This window comes from Aspergillus costaricaensis (assembly GCF_003184835.1).
Source record: "Aspergillus costaricaensis CBS 115574 unplaced genomic scaffold BO79scaffold_33, whole genome shotgun sequence".
NCBI classification, from domain to species: Eukaryota; Fungi; Ascomycota; class Eurotiomycetes; order Eurotiales; family Aspergillaceae; genus Aspergillus; species Aspergillus costaricensis.
Genome location: NW_020291833.1, coordinates 230,771 through 244,634, shown reverse-complemented (window position 1 = coordinate 244,634; position 13,864 = coordinate 230,771). Strand labels below are relative to the sequence as shown.

Here is a 13,864-nt window from a genome sequence, read left to right as displayed (position 1 = left end):
CCCTAGGGGTTGAGGGCTTGTTCAGTCTGTGTAATATTCCTCGACCAGAGTAAGTGGCAGACAGTTTAGGTACTGGAGTTTGCTAAGAATACTCCATAATAAGGGCTGAACTGATAGATCTGGAGGATTGGCAGCGCACGTGCCATGCCATGCCTCAACATCCACAATGGTAGAACCAGATATCTCTCTTATTGGATAGGGCTGATATAATAACGGAGAGAATTCGAATACTATAACAATTCTAACGATAATTGAACCCTTGAGCATACTTGAATATTTCTGCTGTATCGGCAACCCCGGATTGCCGGTCGCGGATGCCGGCTCCCCGCATTACCGCATTGGGCGAAATGTCGGCTGCGCTTCTCGCCTTCATTCCCGATCGCATCTTTGGCTCTTCCTCTTCATCTTCTCCTGTCTCCAGGGGACTATGTTCCGTGCCATTGCTCGATCACCCCTCTTCTCTACTATTCCTACCAAACGCGCACCCCTCCCTTTCACTCTCACAGCCTCCCTCTTCACTCCTACCGCCCCCGCCAACATGAAGCATCATCTTATGGTCGGTACCTGGACCCCTCCAGGCCGCATCTACACTGTCGCCTTTGACGATGAGGCCCTCACTCTCGACCTCGTCAAGAAGACCGACATCCCCGAGGCTGAGCCCATCTCCTGGATGACTTTCTCGGTAGGCATAGTCTTCAATGCGTCCTCCGCTACTCCCCGCTCACTCCCCTCCAGCACGACAAGAAGGCCATATATGGCGCCGCCATGAAGAAATGGAACAGCTTCGCCGTCCACAGCCCCACGGAGATTGTTCACCAAGCCTCTCACCCTGTTGCTGGTCACGGTGTGTATTCCCTCTCTCTCTCCTCTGCCATGGACCTCGCTAACTTCTCAGAACTCGCCGCCAGCGCCGACACCAACACCCGCGCCATCTTCGTCCTCGCCGCCCACAAGCCCCCCTACAACGTCTACGGCAACCCCTTCTACAAATATGCCGGCTACGGCAACGTCTTCTCTGCCGGTCCCGATGGCGCTCTCGTCGAGAACATCCAGAACTACGAGTACGAGCCCAACACCGGTATCCACGGCATGGTCTTCGACCCCACCGAAACCTACCTCTACTCCGCCGATCTCCAGGCCAACAAGATCTGGACACACTTGAAGGACCCCGAAACCGGCAAGCTGACCCTGGTCGACTGCATCGAGGCTCCCTCTCCCGATGACCACCCCCGCTGGGTCGAGATGCACCCCAGCGGCAAATACCTGTACGCCCTGATGGAAGCTGGCAACCGTCTGGCCGTGTACGTCATCGACGAGCGCACACACAAGCCCGTCTTCACCCACATCACATACCCCCTGTTGCCCCAGGGTCTGCCCCCGCGCAACAAGTACCGCGGCGACGTTACCTTCACTACCCGCAGCGGCGAGTACCTCTTTGCCACGACCCGTAGTAACCACTTCGATGTCACGGGATACATCACGGCGTTCAAGCTGGGCCCGAACGGTAACATTGAGAAGCAGCTGTTCATTCACCCTACGTCGACGAGTGGTGGACACTCGAACGCGGTTAGCCCGTGCGACTTTAGCGATGAGTGGTTGGCGCTGTGCGATGACCAGCTTGGATTTGTCGAGATCTACCGCTTCAAGGATGAGACGTTGGCTCGGGTTGCGCGTGTGGATATCCCGGAGAAGGGATTCGGTATGAATGCTATTTGGTATGATTAATGGAAAAGTATATAGAATGTAAATAGACGATGATATGCTTGATGCCTCTGCAGAGGATGTACCAAATCACTGCAAAATACTAAAAGCGATAGTACAGCACTCACCAGAAGTATCTCTCACACTACTAACTGACTACAGAGTAGAACAACAATCCCGCAGAGAATGTAATTGACACCTCAACATTGACTAATACAAAGACCTACTCACTACCACATTAAGGTACACTCTACTACTACTACCATCTAACCTACCAGACCAGGTCACTGCTAAGATTCCGCCCGAACTGAACTGACATTCCCTCCCAGAACAATCCTCCTATGACTACTAGACCTTATAATCAAACCTGTACAAAATCGCTAGCAAAAGCGCGAGTATACAACTACAATATGATATATCAGAACCTTCCAAAGTACTACTTCGTACATACTAACTATATTATACAGCGCAGTGAAGCAATCAATATGCATCAATACCCAATCCCCTCCTATACCACGCTTGAAATAAATAACTCATCCCGAATGAACCCGAACAGGCCCAGAACCACAACCGCCCTTCTTCAGACCCCTTAGCTTCAAATCCCATCCAAGTTTCAAGATATAAATCCCGAATACAAATCCCGATTCACCAGACAGTAGTACTATAACATAGTATATTAAGGTGATATCTGCAAGCAATCCTTGGTTCTTGTTCCTTGGCTAGGACTGACTGTGGCCACTGTATAACTACTGGTGATATATCATATTATATCATATCATACTATCCTGTCATGTCATGTCATGTTATGATGTTCTCCACTACCGGCTTCGTTAATTATGAGTACGTCGCTAACGGCGGCAGGATCCTTCTTACTACTATTTATTTATACGAATACGAATACTGGTAGGACGTCGAGTAGTATATTTCTTGGCTTAGTGGTTAGTGCGTCAACACTTGCGCATACTATGTATATAATAGTAGAAATTGATACCTCACAAGACCGTTAACTGGTAAGTCATCAGTAGTTTACAGCTCCAAAGTACCGTTACTCCAAGCTAACCACTCACTACTCTACGAAGTATAGATAATAGTAGTAGTAAACATACTCGCACCGGCTGTATTCTCCGCCCAACCGGGATGCATCCCGACTCGATACTTCAACTTTCCCTGCATATGCGAACTGTCGGCAATTGATTGATCGATCGGTCGATCGATCATCAACCACCGAATGTGATCTATCAATCGAGAACTATCTACGTAGTCCGGGGTTCGTCCGAAATGCCAGATCCCGATGCAAGTCTACCAAGCTTTTCTAGATCTGACGAGTCCACATCACTGCCAAGTACTCCGTATAGTACGCGGTTTTCACCATGAAATTGGATCGGTAACGAAGTAAATCATTATATTCATGCGCTCGCTCTATGCAACATGCTATAGATGCAATATATGCGATGTTCATTAATCCCAAAATATCAGGGAAATCAAAAAGGAAAAAGCATAAAACAAAGGAAAGATCCACCCACTCCAGCCCAATGCAACCCAAATAACGTATACACCCAGGGGAATCGATCAATCGAAAAAAGTCAAAGGTATCAGTATCAGACATGCTCCCTCACCCCCACAGTACTATGTGACGTGCCTCCCGAGGAAGTCTGCGTCACTTCAAACGTCCGATGGATACCTAATCCCATGCCTAATTCCAAATCAGACCCCTCGGGGATTGTTCCATGCGTCCGCTCCGCGTTGCCCGAGGATCCCGTCAGCCGTTCCTCACTGCTGTTGGATGACCCGCCGCGCCAGAGTCGCGTATCGGGGTCCACCTGGCTTTGGATCGTCGTTACGGTCACGGCCAGTTTGTCTGGCCGGAGACGGTTCTGCACGGCGGCTTCGTCGAGCGAGCCTAGTGGGTAGGGCCGGTCGTGGCTGCGTCCCATGCCGCCGCTTTTGCCGAGCGGGCGCGAGCCGGAGGGACCGGGGAAAGGGGATGCGTCGTAGTTGTGGTCGGCGCTGGAGCCGAGCCATTTGCGGAGAAGGGGGCGGAGGGTGGCGAGACTGCCGGCGGTGATACCTAGGCCGCATTCGATGTTGGACCAGAGGGCGATTTCGACGGTTGCGTCTGGTGGTTGGGTTAGTAAAGGGGTTTGTGTGGGTTTGGATAGAGTGAGAGGCGTACAGAGGAAGTCCCAGTCCGCGAAGGTATGTACCCATGGGATACGGATGATGGTGGCAGAGGAGGCGCTGTTGGAGTTGGTTAGTTTCATCGGTTATGCTTCGAAGTAGCAAGGTAACATACATGCATGCCATACTCAGAATGCCCACCACGGCCATTTTCGTTTTATGCTTCATGTGCAACTTGCGCACAAGGAAGATAGGCAAAAGCCCGACGGTAAAATCGCACAGTGCTGCGAACCCACTGTATACGTAGGTCATGGCGATGACGATTTGAATGTCCATGCAGTGGCCGTGGATATCCGGGTTGAAGGCCTTGCGAGTCCAGAAGTAGGCGAGCGGCTTGCACTGCAGCAACATGATGAACATGAAGACCATGCCGGCAATGACGGTCAAGACCATGACGGTCCAGAGGATCCAGATATGAAGGCGTCGAACAGTAATGCGCATCAAGAAAATGCAGACGGAGATTTTACAGGCGACGGCCGCAAAACAATAGGCGATTTCACAAAACCACCAGTACTATAGTCGGCCCAGGTTAGGTTGAATGTGTGAGGGTGAAAGGAAAGGAGTACCCACCTCCATGGCGGTTACACGCTGATGCGCATCCAAGTCTTTGAAACGTCGTCCAGTACCGTATATACTGCCTCCAATCATGCATCCCGAGAACATGGCGTAGAAGCCCTAGACATGCTGCTGATTAGAACACCATACGTTGGAAGTCAATACAGGATCAGACGTACCATGGCCACCACCATGGCCCAGTCATCCCAGCCGAAGGCTCGCACGATCCATCCGCGCACATAACATCGTAGTATGACAGTCACACATGCAACTGACATAAAGGCGGCCGCAACCGCCTTGACCTCGAGGCTGCGGTCATCCTTAGCCATGCTACAGACGCAGTCGAGGCATGTTCGAGAAAGCTCAGCTCAGCTCCCGCGGGGTGGGGATGACCCAATATATGAGAAGTCCCGAAATGCCGGGGAGGTCCAGAACCAGTACCGGGACTAGCAGTAGACACGAAGCTAATCGCGTCGGATCCCAAACGGTGCAGGACTAGTCGGGTCGCAGATGTTCATCCGTCCTCCGCCAGGAGACGGTGATGGGCTTGTGCGCACTCCTAAAAGAGAAGGCGATCTACGTAGGACTAACTTGAGCCAGGCGAGCTGAGCAGGCTCGCTTAGTTGGACTGCAGGAAGTGTCAATTTGTTTCTACTTTTGCAGATGTTGGACCGTGTCCACGGTCCAGTATAATTGCGGTGGATTCAGGGCTGGCAGGCCGTTGTTGGGTCTTGTCTGTGGATGGGAGACGTGAGCGGACTCCCTTCGAGTCAGGGCCCGTCTGCGAATGGCTTCTGATTTCTTAAGCGTGTTTGCGATTAGTCTGAATTTGGAGGTGGAGGAGATGCTGCTCCAGCCTGTCGGTAGTTTCAGTGCATCAGTGGACGTCAATTGGGTGCGTGGTGCTGTCGATCCACTTCGGTCGGATTTGCCACCAGGAAAGGAAGCATCCCCGACGGACGAGTCAGGGACGGTGCAGAAATTTTATACTCTATTGGGACAGGGGCCGTCCCTCTCTAACTGTCATGGGCAGGGAGTCCCCGAATGCGAGGGGTAGAACCATGGATGGAAGGGAGTTTAGGTTGTTGGTTTGGCACTTGGGTGTTGCTGTGGTTGCAGTGGATTGAATCCAGGGGCTGGGAAGAAGAGGAACCGCGTTGCTCAACCGACGCGTTCCCAGCAAAAATAGAAGTACAAAAAACAGTAGGAGAAGGAGAAAAACCCCTCCATCTTTCCAGGAGTTACTGTCCAAATAATTCAGACATCTTGTGTAGCGAAATCCCCGCCCCGTCAGAGATTGACAGCCTCACGACTCAAGCAGATCCTCTGCTATTTGGGAAAAAAGAGGGCTTCACCGGGTCTCCTTCGCCGGCACGGAAGCCCATCCGGAGGGTGGGGATAGCCCGCCTCGAGGCACGGATGGCAAACAACAAATTGAATGAATGCAAATAATGTGGTATGAAATCTCCAGCCATCAAAAGGAATTGCCACTATTGACTGTCGCTCAGATCCAATGCGGCATGCATCAATAGCCCGCTTCTCGAACGGTGTTGAATGCTCTGTGTGGATCCCTTCAGTATGTTTTAATTTTGACACTGAGCTATATCGATCACTCATGCCAGAAACCATTCATTTCAACCCGGTCAAATTGATGCCTACCTTTAGTTAGCCCGGCGGATTACAATCCTGACTCCGACTGCAGGATGCAGGATCATCTCAGTGAGCAATCTTACTGCTCCTGCATGGGCCCCTCCCCTCCTCCCGCCTTTTTGTGCAGGTCCCAGACGGACGGTAGCCTCTTGACTTTCTTTTCCCATTTGGAGGAAAGTCGCGGACGCTAAAATGCCTGGCACAGGAACACTAAGCGGATCTAACATGGTCGATGGAGCGATTGATAGAACGCAAGAGCAGTCGACTAGCAGCACACTGCAGACAGCAGGCCCGCATGCCGAAGTGTAATTTAAATTGGCGTTAATTTTAGAAAGAAGTCCCCGAGCTGATCCCCAGTCAAGGCCATTGTTCCCTCTGAGTCTGGCATGTGAGCCCGACCCAAAAAAGATAACAGGAAAATAATACCGGCACATATATGGGGACCACACTGCGTGGACCTTCTTTGACTGCTGGCTGACGTTGATCCCCGACGGAGGAAGGGCCTGTCACTAAGAAATCCAGTTTGGCCGTTTCACCATCGGCAGGCCATGAGGAGTCCCAACGTAATCCTCATCTCAGTGACACACAGGCGTGCGTAGGAAAGGTCCATCTTGCCACATGGAAGCCATTTGTCCGAGCGCGTCCGCAGCACGTGGCGGATTTTCCAAAAAAGAAACGACCAAGACGATTGACTGCGATAGATCAGATGCTGCCACTATCCGAGTTCCACCGCACACAAAACAGCCGACCAGCAACAAGAAAACATAATTAAAATCGAATGCTTCTCACGGAATCGTAGCCCTCGCAAGTCCGCGGAAACCCGGCAACGTACTAAACCAGGGTTGTTCCGCAATCTCCGTCGATCGGAAACCGTTTCCAGAAAGAAAAAAGTCCCTCGCAGCTCGCCACACACACACAAACAAACAGTAAGCAATGGTGCAGCAGGAACTCCTTCCCCCCTGAAGTCCGCCTGTAATAATTGCTTTTTTGATATTCGTCTTGATCTCGGCACGTGCAACGGACAGGGACTGGCGGGATGAGTGACATTCCTAGAACATTCCTGATCGGCTACTTAGTGCCTGTCTTGCTTTTTCTGCTTTGGAGACTAGTCTTCTGACTGGTCTTCTTCAAGGGGTCCCCAGTGACTAGCCAGGCTAAATTTTCGTATCCCTGCAAGGACAAGACGGCTAGGATGAACCCATTCCCGCTGTTATAGCACGATTAGGAGAACTTCCTGCAGCATGAGCATCCCCTGAGGACGGCTCACGTCGAGAAGCTAGCGACTGACTGCCGTCAAATCTGCATGTTCGCGATTCAAGTACTCTGTCAGTCAGCCGTCTTTGAGCGAAGCTCATAGCTGTCTCCAAATGACGGCTCGCAGGACCCTTTTCGAACTCTCCACTGCTTGATGCCCAACAGAGTATTATTATAATGACATCCGGATATCCCCTCAACAGGAAATTCAGTGTGCTCAGGCCCGAGTACCATCTAAACCTGGTTAGCATCAGTTAGTCTAGGGACAGTCGGTCTGCCTATGGCCCAGGCTGGCCGGAGTGACCTACACCGACCAGGTGCAAATCAATGCCAAAGAGACAACGACTTTACGAAATCGCGCCTGGCTCTGTTGGTGCACCTCGTTGTTCCGTTCATCCGGTGTCTAGAAGTTGCAAGACCATGATGTTTCACGCATTCTATCAGACAGATCAAGTCCCCTACAGCATGTGACTGTTTCGGTGGCAATCAGTGGAATCGACATCGATGAACAGACTGCCAGGTCAGCAGATGTCTGAATAATTAAAGTCACGACGCAGTCCTGCATGCACTCATCCTACCGATGGCTGCATACCCGGGTTACTCAACCCGCCAATTGCTTTGACCGCATCCAATGGAGGCATGGCTTCATTGCAATTGGAACCTCGTCCAAACTCACTGTACAACCTCGTGTAAACTTCACGTAGGCACTGGCAACTACCCCCGGTCGGCCCTGAGTTTCCCGAGTATACTCATGCCGCGGCGTTGATACTTAAAAGGGGATATCATGCCATCAATCGTACGATTGTTGACCGCTGCTCTACGCACAGGCATAATGCTCCTATCAAGGAATAGTAAGGTTCCTCCTAGACAACATGTTCCTTTCTCGTCGCAGGGAACACCTTCCTCATCGCTCTTGGCGGCTATCGAACATTACCCGAGGATTTTGGGTTATTGCGTAGCACTGGCGTCTGGTATCCTGCTCTATAAGTATGATATAGTTATCGTGGGAAATGTTTCCGCTATGCCGGAGTTTCAGTAAGCACTGTTCCGAGTTGTGTCTTCGTAGCATCTCTGACCTCGCGAGACGCGATTTCGGCCACCGAATGAACGGAGCACTCATCATTCCGTCCTTATGGCTGAGCCTATGGGACGTAGCTAGTCCCCTTGGCGGTCTGGTTGGCGCCATAGCCGCAGGACAGCTACAAGATCGTGCCGGACGTCGCTTTTGCTTAGCCTTCGCGGCTATACTGTCAGCAGCTGCAGTTGCAGTCGCGTACATGTCGAACGTCCCGAATGATATAGACGCCCATCGAGCAATCTTTCTATTCGCAAAGCTTGTGCAGGGTCTCGCCGTTCATATGATCACATGCACAACCCAAACATATATGTCTGAGATCTTTCCTCCCGCGCTGCGAGGCCCCATGCTGGCCTTCTTTCCGATCTTCATCCTCCTAGGTCAATTAATGGGTAGTGTAGTGGTGTACAAGTCTCTAGATGTTGCCGGAAGCCGAGGATATAAGAATTGCTTCATCTCACAGTGGCCATTCTCCGCGTTGCCTCTGCTAGTTGCAGCTATTCTCCCCGAAAGCCCGACCTCCCTCATTAGAAAAGATCGGATAAATGCCGCTCACAAATCATTGCGACGACTTGATTCCGGCCGTATCGAGTCGCAAAACCGTTTCGAGCAACTACGGCCATTCATTGAAAAAGAGGATCGAGACGCGGCAAGCAAGGCGATTGGGTACCGTGACTGCTTCGGAGGCGTCGACCGGCGGCGTACCATGATCGTCATGTTTGCGAACCTCATCCCTTCGTTTTTCGGTCTACCCTTATTATCTAAGACCAGCTATTTTCTGCAGTTAGTCGGCATGGAGCACCACAGAAGCTTTCTTTTACTACAAGCTGGCATTGAATTGGGGCTGGCAGCTAACCTCATCAGCATGCAGACCTTGTCCAGATTTGGCCGTGTGCCTCTGATTATTGTCAGCTTAAGCGTCTCGGCCCTCGCCTGGATGTGTATGGGGATTGCCGACTGCTTCCCGGGAACTATTAGTGTTTGGTAAGTTGTCTGGAGATGATATGCAATAACCAAGGTCAATGGTTGTTCAGGTACACGGGAATCACACTAGTCACGGTAATCGCGGCCTGCGGTATTGGTGCATGGCCAGCATCCTACGCTGTCGGTGGAGAGGCATCGTCTCTGCGGCTTCGGGCCAAGTCCCAAGGTTTGGGCTGGTTCGTTTCCGGACTCACCAGCGTCGTTTTCAACCTCATTTTACCGTACATCTTCAACCCTGATCAGGGTGCCCTGCGCGGTAAGACCAGTTTTGTATGTGCGGGCTTCTCGGCCATTGCCCTCGTGGGAACATGGCTTTACATGCCAGAGATGAAAGATCGGACGCCCAGCGAGGTTGACGATATGTTTGAAGCAGTCGTACCTGCACGGCAGTTCAGAAAGTGGTCCCCACTGACTGCCTGATCCACTTTCTTCGGATCGTTCCCCACAAGCATGACTAGCCGACGCAGGCGACCAATCCACCGGCGCGTCAGTCGAGTACGAAATTTTGTTCAGCCCGAGCTGTTCCTGGGTGAGAGCCTTTTGGGAGCAGATCGACAGAAAGCCCAGCCGATGGATCTTCTTCTCGGCTCGAGCCAGAATGCACGGCCAAGGACAGCCTTAGAGAAAGACGTGCCAAGCCATGACATCCTGTAGTATAGCAGTTTTAGAGGTTAGGAGAATGATCTGAAGGTCATTTGCGAAGACATCTGGAACAAAGGAATATGAAACGGCCATACGAAACCATACTCAACAGCTGTCAGAACAAACCCACTTAGGCAAAACTCGTATGATCATGAGCTACAAAACGTCATTTGACATGTGTCATTTCGTAATTTTAACTAGATACAGGAAGTCATAAATGAAATCTACTAGCCTTATCGTTTCGTATATAGCGTTTCTGTGGGCCTCACAACGGCGGTACGGAATGCTCGGGCACTGTGAAACGAGGTTTTGGGCAGAGTCCATGGACGGAGAACTTGGGCTCGTCTTTGGCCGAACGAAGTCCGTAACCAGTGGGGCGATACTTCGCATCTTGGTGAAGCAGCGTTGTTCGGCACGCTGCTGGTAGGTCGAGCTCTGATGAGAAGGAGTCTCGGCAAGAGTGTGGGCTTTTGGTCGCGTCATAGAATGCGGGCAAACCGACGAACTGCTATGGAACCCAACCCATGTATAGGCATATATACCATGTGAAGAGGCCGATCATCCCTGGGCTTCAACAGCAGCCTGAATGGCCTTCTTCTTGCCCTTCCTGTAGACACGCTCATCATTCGGATCGAAGCCTCCGTTACCCCACAGCGCCCAGTCCTCGGTTTCTCTCATATAGTCCTCCGGCGTGAACGAGGTACCGTCGGCCTTCTCCTTCTCCAAGAGCTGGAAGAACCTATCGTAATCGATCCGGGAATGCCACTTGCCATTAACGTGGAACCGCTCGGACGCGATGAGCGCGCAACAACTGTGAGCATGCTCGGCGGCAATACCATAGTTCAGACCACGGCGCTCTAGCTCTGCGTTGAGAGAAGTGACAAACTGCTGAATCTCTTCGTAAAAAGGAACGTTCTGCATCGTCAGTCCAGCTCCGGCGCTGGTGCTGGTACCACAGTAAGTCACGCCTTTAATTTCAATAAAGCAAGGCAGAGCCTTCTCAACCAGGTTGGCATATCCAATCACTTCATCGTCGATGTTGAATCCCTTGACCAGCGTAAGACGGAACACCGTCCGCTGGTAATGACGCTTTTCCCGGAGGATGTCCAAGCAGCGCTGGAAACGTTCCCAGAAGTCGCGGTGCAGAGGCCGATCGATCTTACGTAGGCTCTCGCGGTTACTAGCATCGATGGAGACATAGAGTTGCGTCACCCGATGCAACGTTTCAAGCTGGTCGGGGTGTTGGGCGTTGCAGACAAGGAAGCTGGAGATGTGTTCGCTGTGCAGCATGTCCAGGAAACGATTAATATGGGGATAGAAGATCGGCTCGCCGACCAAGCTGAGAGCACAGTGACGGATCCGCATAGCCTCGGCGAATCGCTCTGCACGCACACCCGGAACACCACGCATCATCTTAATCTTCTTGTAATGACCTTCCTTGACTCCATTGAAAATGAGTTCCGGATCATCCACCTTCCAACGCCAAGTGGTGCCGACAGGATTGGTACCATGACGCCAGCAGAAGATGCATTTGTTGCTGCAGGAAAGCGAAGGGGTTGCCTCCATGCACAGGTGAGAGCGAATACCGTAGAACGAGAACTTATAACAGGAGCCACGACCACGCAGGGCGGACTTGGTCCAACGACAAATTTTGACGCCAGAGTGCGAACCAACAATGGTATATCCTTGCTTAGTCAGAGAGGCATAGGTGGGCGAGGTCTTGGGCACCATCTCTTTCTCAGTGGCGGGCGCAGGAGTCTTTCCACCCGTAGTGAAATCCACTGGGATAGGGGATCCGGATGCAGCGTCCGAACTGAATTTGATATCTTCCAGGTCGACCACCGATTGATTCTTGTTCTTCTTCCGACCGTTTGCCTTGTCGGAGTCCGAACCTTCGTCGTCCAAATCCTCCTCATCACTTTCGAGCGGATCACCACTACCGGGGACACCTTCACCTAGGCCGCCATTTTCGACAATATCACCGAGAATATCCTGTAGGCCACGGGACCACTCCTTCAAAGCCGAATCTGCGTCGCTCTTGACATCTCCAAAACCAAGAGGGTAGGCCCTCTTCCTGCCTGTGAGTTTCGCCATCCAGCGATCCAGTTCCTTGGCCTGTGAGCAGAAACCTTCCTCTTCGGTAGGCCATCCTTCCCTGTCGCCAAACCCGAAGACAGAATAGCCAGCGAGACCAGACAGAGGTGCAGTATCAATGCGGAAGTCATGATGAGTTTCATCGAGGTGACCGAGGAAGGTGTTCAAGATGGTATCGATGTTGTAAGTCGGGATCAGCATGCAATAGACATAGCGTGTTCCTGGCGAAGTCGAAGGGGGCTTCGGGGCGCTGATGAAGTAGTCGTCGAAATCGACATAGGACAGGTCGTGAATCTGGGGGGGAAGGAGGCCTCGTTCCCGATTTTCAGGATCGGCCCGATCGCGCGCAGCAGCACGCAAATCTTCCAGCAAAACTTGGGCATATCTCTCGGTGTTTGCGGTCAACGAAGCGAAGAAGATGATAGGTTGAATGAAGGAGACAGGGGGTTCCTGGTCAGAACCTCTACGCCGACCAGCAACCTTTAGTGGCTTCTTTCCTGTGACCCGCTTCGGACCGGCCTGCTTTTGCGACGCGTACTTCTCCACGACCGAGCGCTTTGAGTCGGCTTTTACATCCTTCTCCGTAGACTGGCTAATGGTCTTTTCACGTTTTTCCGGGGAATGGCTGCGAGGCGACGACGGGATGGAGGAAGCAGTAGCAATTTTGGACTTGGGCTGCAGCTTACGATAAGCGCGAACGAGAACGACAAGGGTAGCGAGAGCGAGGAGAAGAGGCAAGCGGTAGGAATGCCAGAAGGCCAAAAGACCTATGAAGATAAACTGTTAGTGCTTGTGAGGTTGCAGAGGACGGGCAAAACTACCTTCGTTTGCAGATGCCTCCATGTTGAGTGTATCAAGACGAACAAACGAGTTCCGTGTGACAGTGGTGGGATCTGAGACCCCTTGTGGCCGCGTGAAGGCTCAAAGAGGCGGGCCAGATAGAGTATGGGCGGGGAGCACTGGGTGAACTAGTAGTAGTGGGAGGGGTTGACGGAGTCCTGGGGACACATCGCAGTAACCGACTGAATCGGTACTTGGGCGAAGGCGAGTCGCAAGGACCGAATTCGATGAGACTAAGACAGCCCAGACCCTACGCTTGAGATAGAGGTCAATGCTTGATAGTTAGTAGTTCTGGGGTAGGATGGATGACTTCCTTGGGATTTTCGAGGAAATTTTTGGCTTCAGCGGCGAGGCCTCTGATTGGCTCCCGCACTGAAATGCCCGATGGGGAAGGCATCTCGGGGAGCCTCAGGAGCCTATCCAGATCCAGCATTTGTAATGAACTCATCGAGTTCCTCAACATACTCAAATTACTCCTAATTCTCACATATTTCAAGTTATTTGTAGGAGTTTGACGATAATCAGTGTGTGAACATACTCGTAATTAAATCTACTTTGTGACCTGATAGGCAGCCACATTTGATCGCTGCTATGTGGCTTCAGCCACACTACTGTGGCTGATTACTACGAGCCACCATACCTACGAGGGTGCTTTCATGTCCAGTTAATCCACTATATCTGCTCCTTCTACTGTAGGCTTTCACGTGCCCTAATTCTCATAGCTTTTGAAAGGGTTACTATTAGTTGAAAACAATCTGGTAAACATGACACGCTCTTTTACTTGAGCAGAATATTAGAGCTTCGCCCTTTAGTTATTAGTATATTATCGAAATCTTTACTAATACTAGTATGAAATCAGATATAAGTATAGATTTTCTTTCTCTTCTAGTA

General features: G+C 51.4%; 6 protein-coding genes across 6 annotated transcripts; 2 read left to right on the top strand and 4 right to left on the bottom strand.

The window, feature by feature from the left end:
- Positions 1–538: 538 nt before the first annotated feature.
- Positions 539–1,725, top strand: BO79DRAFT_156291 (lactonase family protein; the record flags this gene model as incomplete). The annotated part of the gene is made up of 3 exons (XM_025678813.1): positions 539–682; positions 736–844; positions 896–1,725. 3 exons carry the CDS (start codon positions 539–541, stop codon positions 1,723–1,725), a joined length of 1,083 nt encoding a protein of 360 aa, XP_025536083.1.
- Positions 1,726–3,218: 1,493 nt separating this feature from the next.
- BO79DRAFT_289990 (putative integral membrane protein) lies at positions 3,219–4,763 on the bottom strand (the record flags this gene model as incomplete). The annotated part of the gene is made up of 5 exons (XM_025688841.1): positions 3,219–3,817; positions 3,875–3,939; positions 3,995–4,392; positions 4,450–4,554; positions 4,614–4,763. The coding sequence occupies 5 exons, from the start codon at positions 4,761–4,763 to the stop codon at positions 3,300–3,302; spliced, it is 1,236 nt and encodes a 411-aa protein (XP_025536082.1). The 3' UTR covers positions 3,219–3,299.
- Positions 4,764–5,642: 879 nt separating this feature from the next.
- Positions 5,643–6,431, bottom strand: BO79DRAFT_273719 (uncharacterized protein). Its single transcript, XM_025687528.1, has 2 exons — positions 6,168–6,431; positions 5,643–6,093 (listed from the first exon to the last, which is right to left on the bottom strand). Exon 2 carries the CDS (start codon positions 6,061–6,063, stop codon positions 5,764–5,766), a length of 300 nt encoding a protein of 99 aa, XP_025536081.1. The 5' UTR covers positions 6,064–6,093; positions 6,168–6,431; the 3' UTR covers positions 5,643–5,763.
- Positions 5,828–6,563, bottom strand: BO79DRAFT_48447 (uncharacterized protein). The gene is made up of 2 exons (XM_025689319.1): positions 6,168–6,563; positions 5,828–6,089 (listed from the first exon to the last, which is right to left on the bottom strand). Exons 1-2 carry the CDS (start codon positions 6,516–6,518, stop codon positions 6,078–6,080), a joined length of 363 nt encoding a protein of 120 aa, XP_025536080.1. The 5' UTR covers positions 6,519–6,563; the 3' UTR covers positions 5,828–6,077.
- A 1,607-nt stretch (positions 6,564–8,170) lies between these two features.
- Positions 8,171–10,407, top strand: BO79DRAFT_231697 (MFS general substrate transporter; the record flags this gene model as incomplete). The annotated part of the gene is made up of 4 exons (XM_025684179.1): positions 8,171–8,373; positions 8,423–9,397; positions 9,448–9,795; positions 10,359–10,407. 4 exons carry the CDS (start codon positions 8,171–8,173, stop codon positions 10,405–10,407), a joined length of 1,575 nt encoding a protein of 524 aa, XP_025536079.1.
- On the bottom strand, positions 10,221–13,253 carry BO79DRAFT_201409 (flavodoxin and radical SAM domain protein). Its single transcript, XM_025681569.1, has 2 exons — positions 12,955–13,253; positions 10,221–12,900 (listed from the first exon to the last, which is right to left on the bottom strand). The coding sequence occupies exons 1-2, from the start codon at positions 12,974–12,976 to the stop codon at positions 10,598–10,600; spliced, it is 2,325 nt and encodes a 774-aa protein (XP_025536078.1). The 5' UTR covers positions 12,977–13,253; the 3' UTR covers positions 10,221–10,597.
- Between the last annotated feature and the right edge of the window lie 611 nt (positions 13,254–13,864).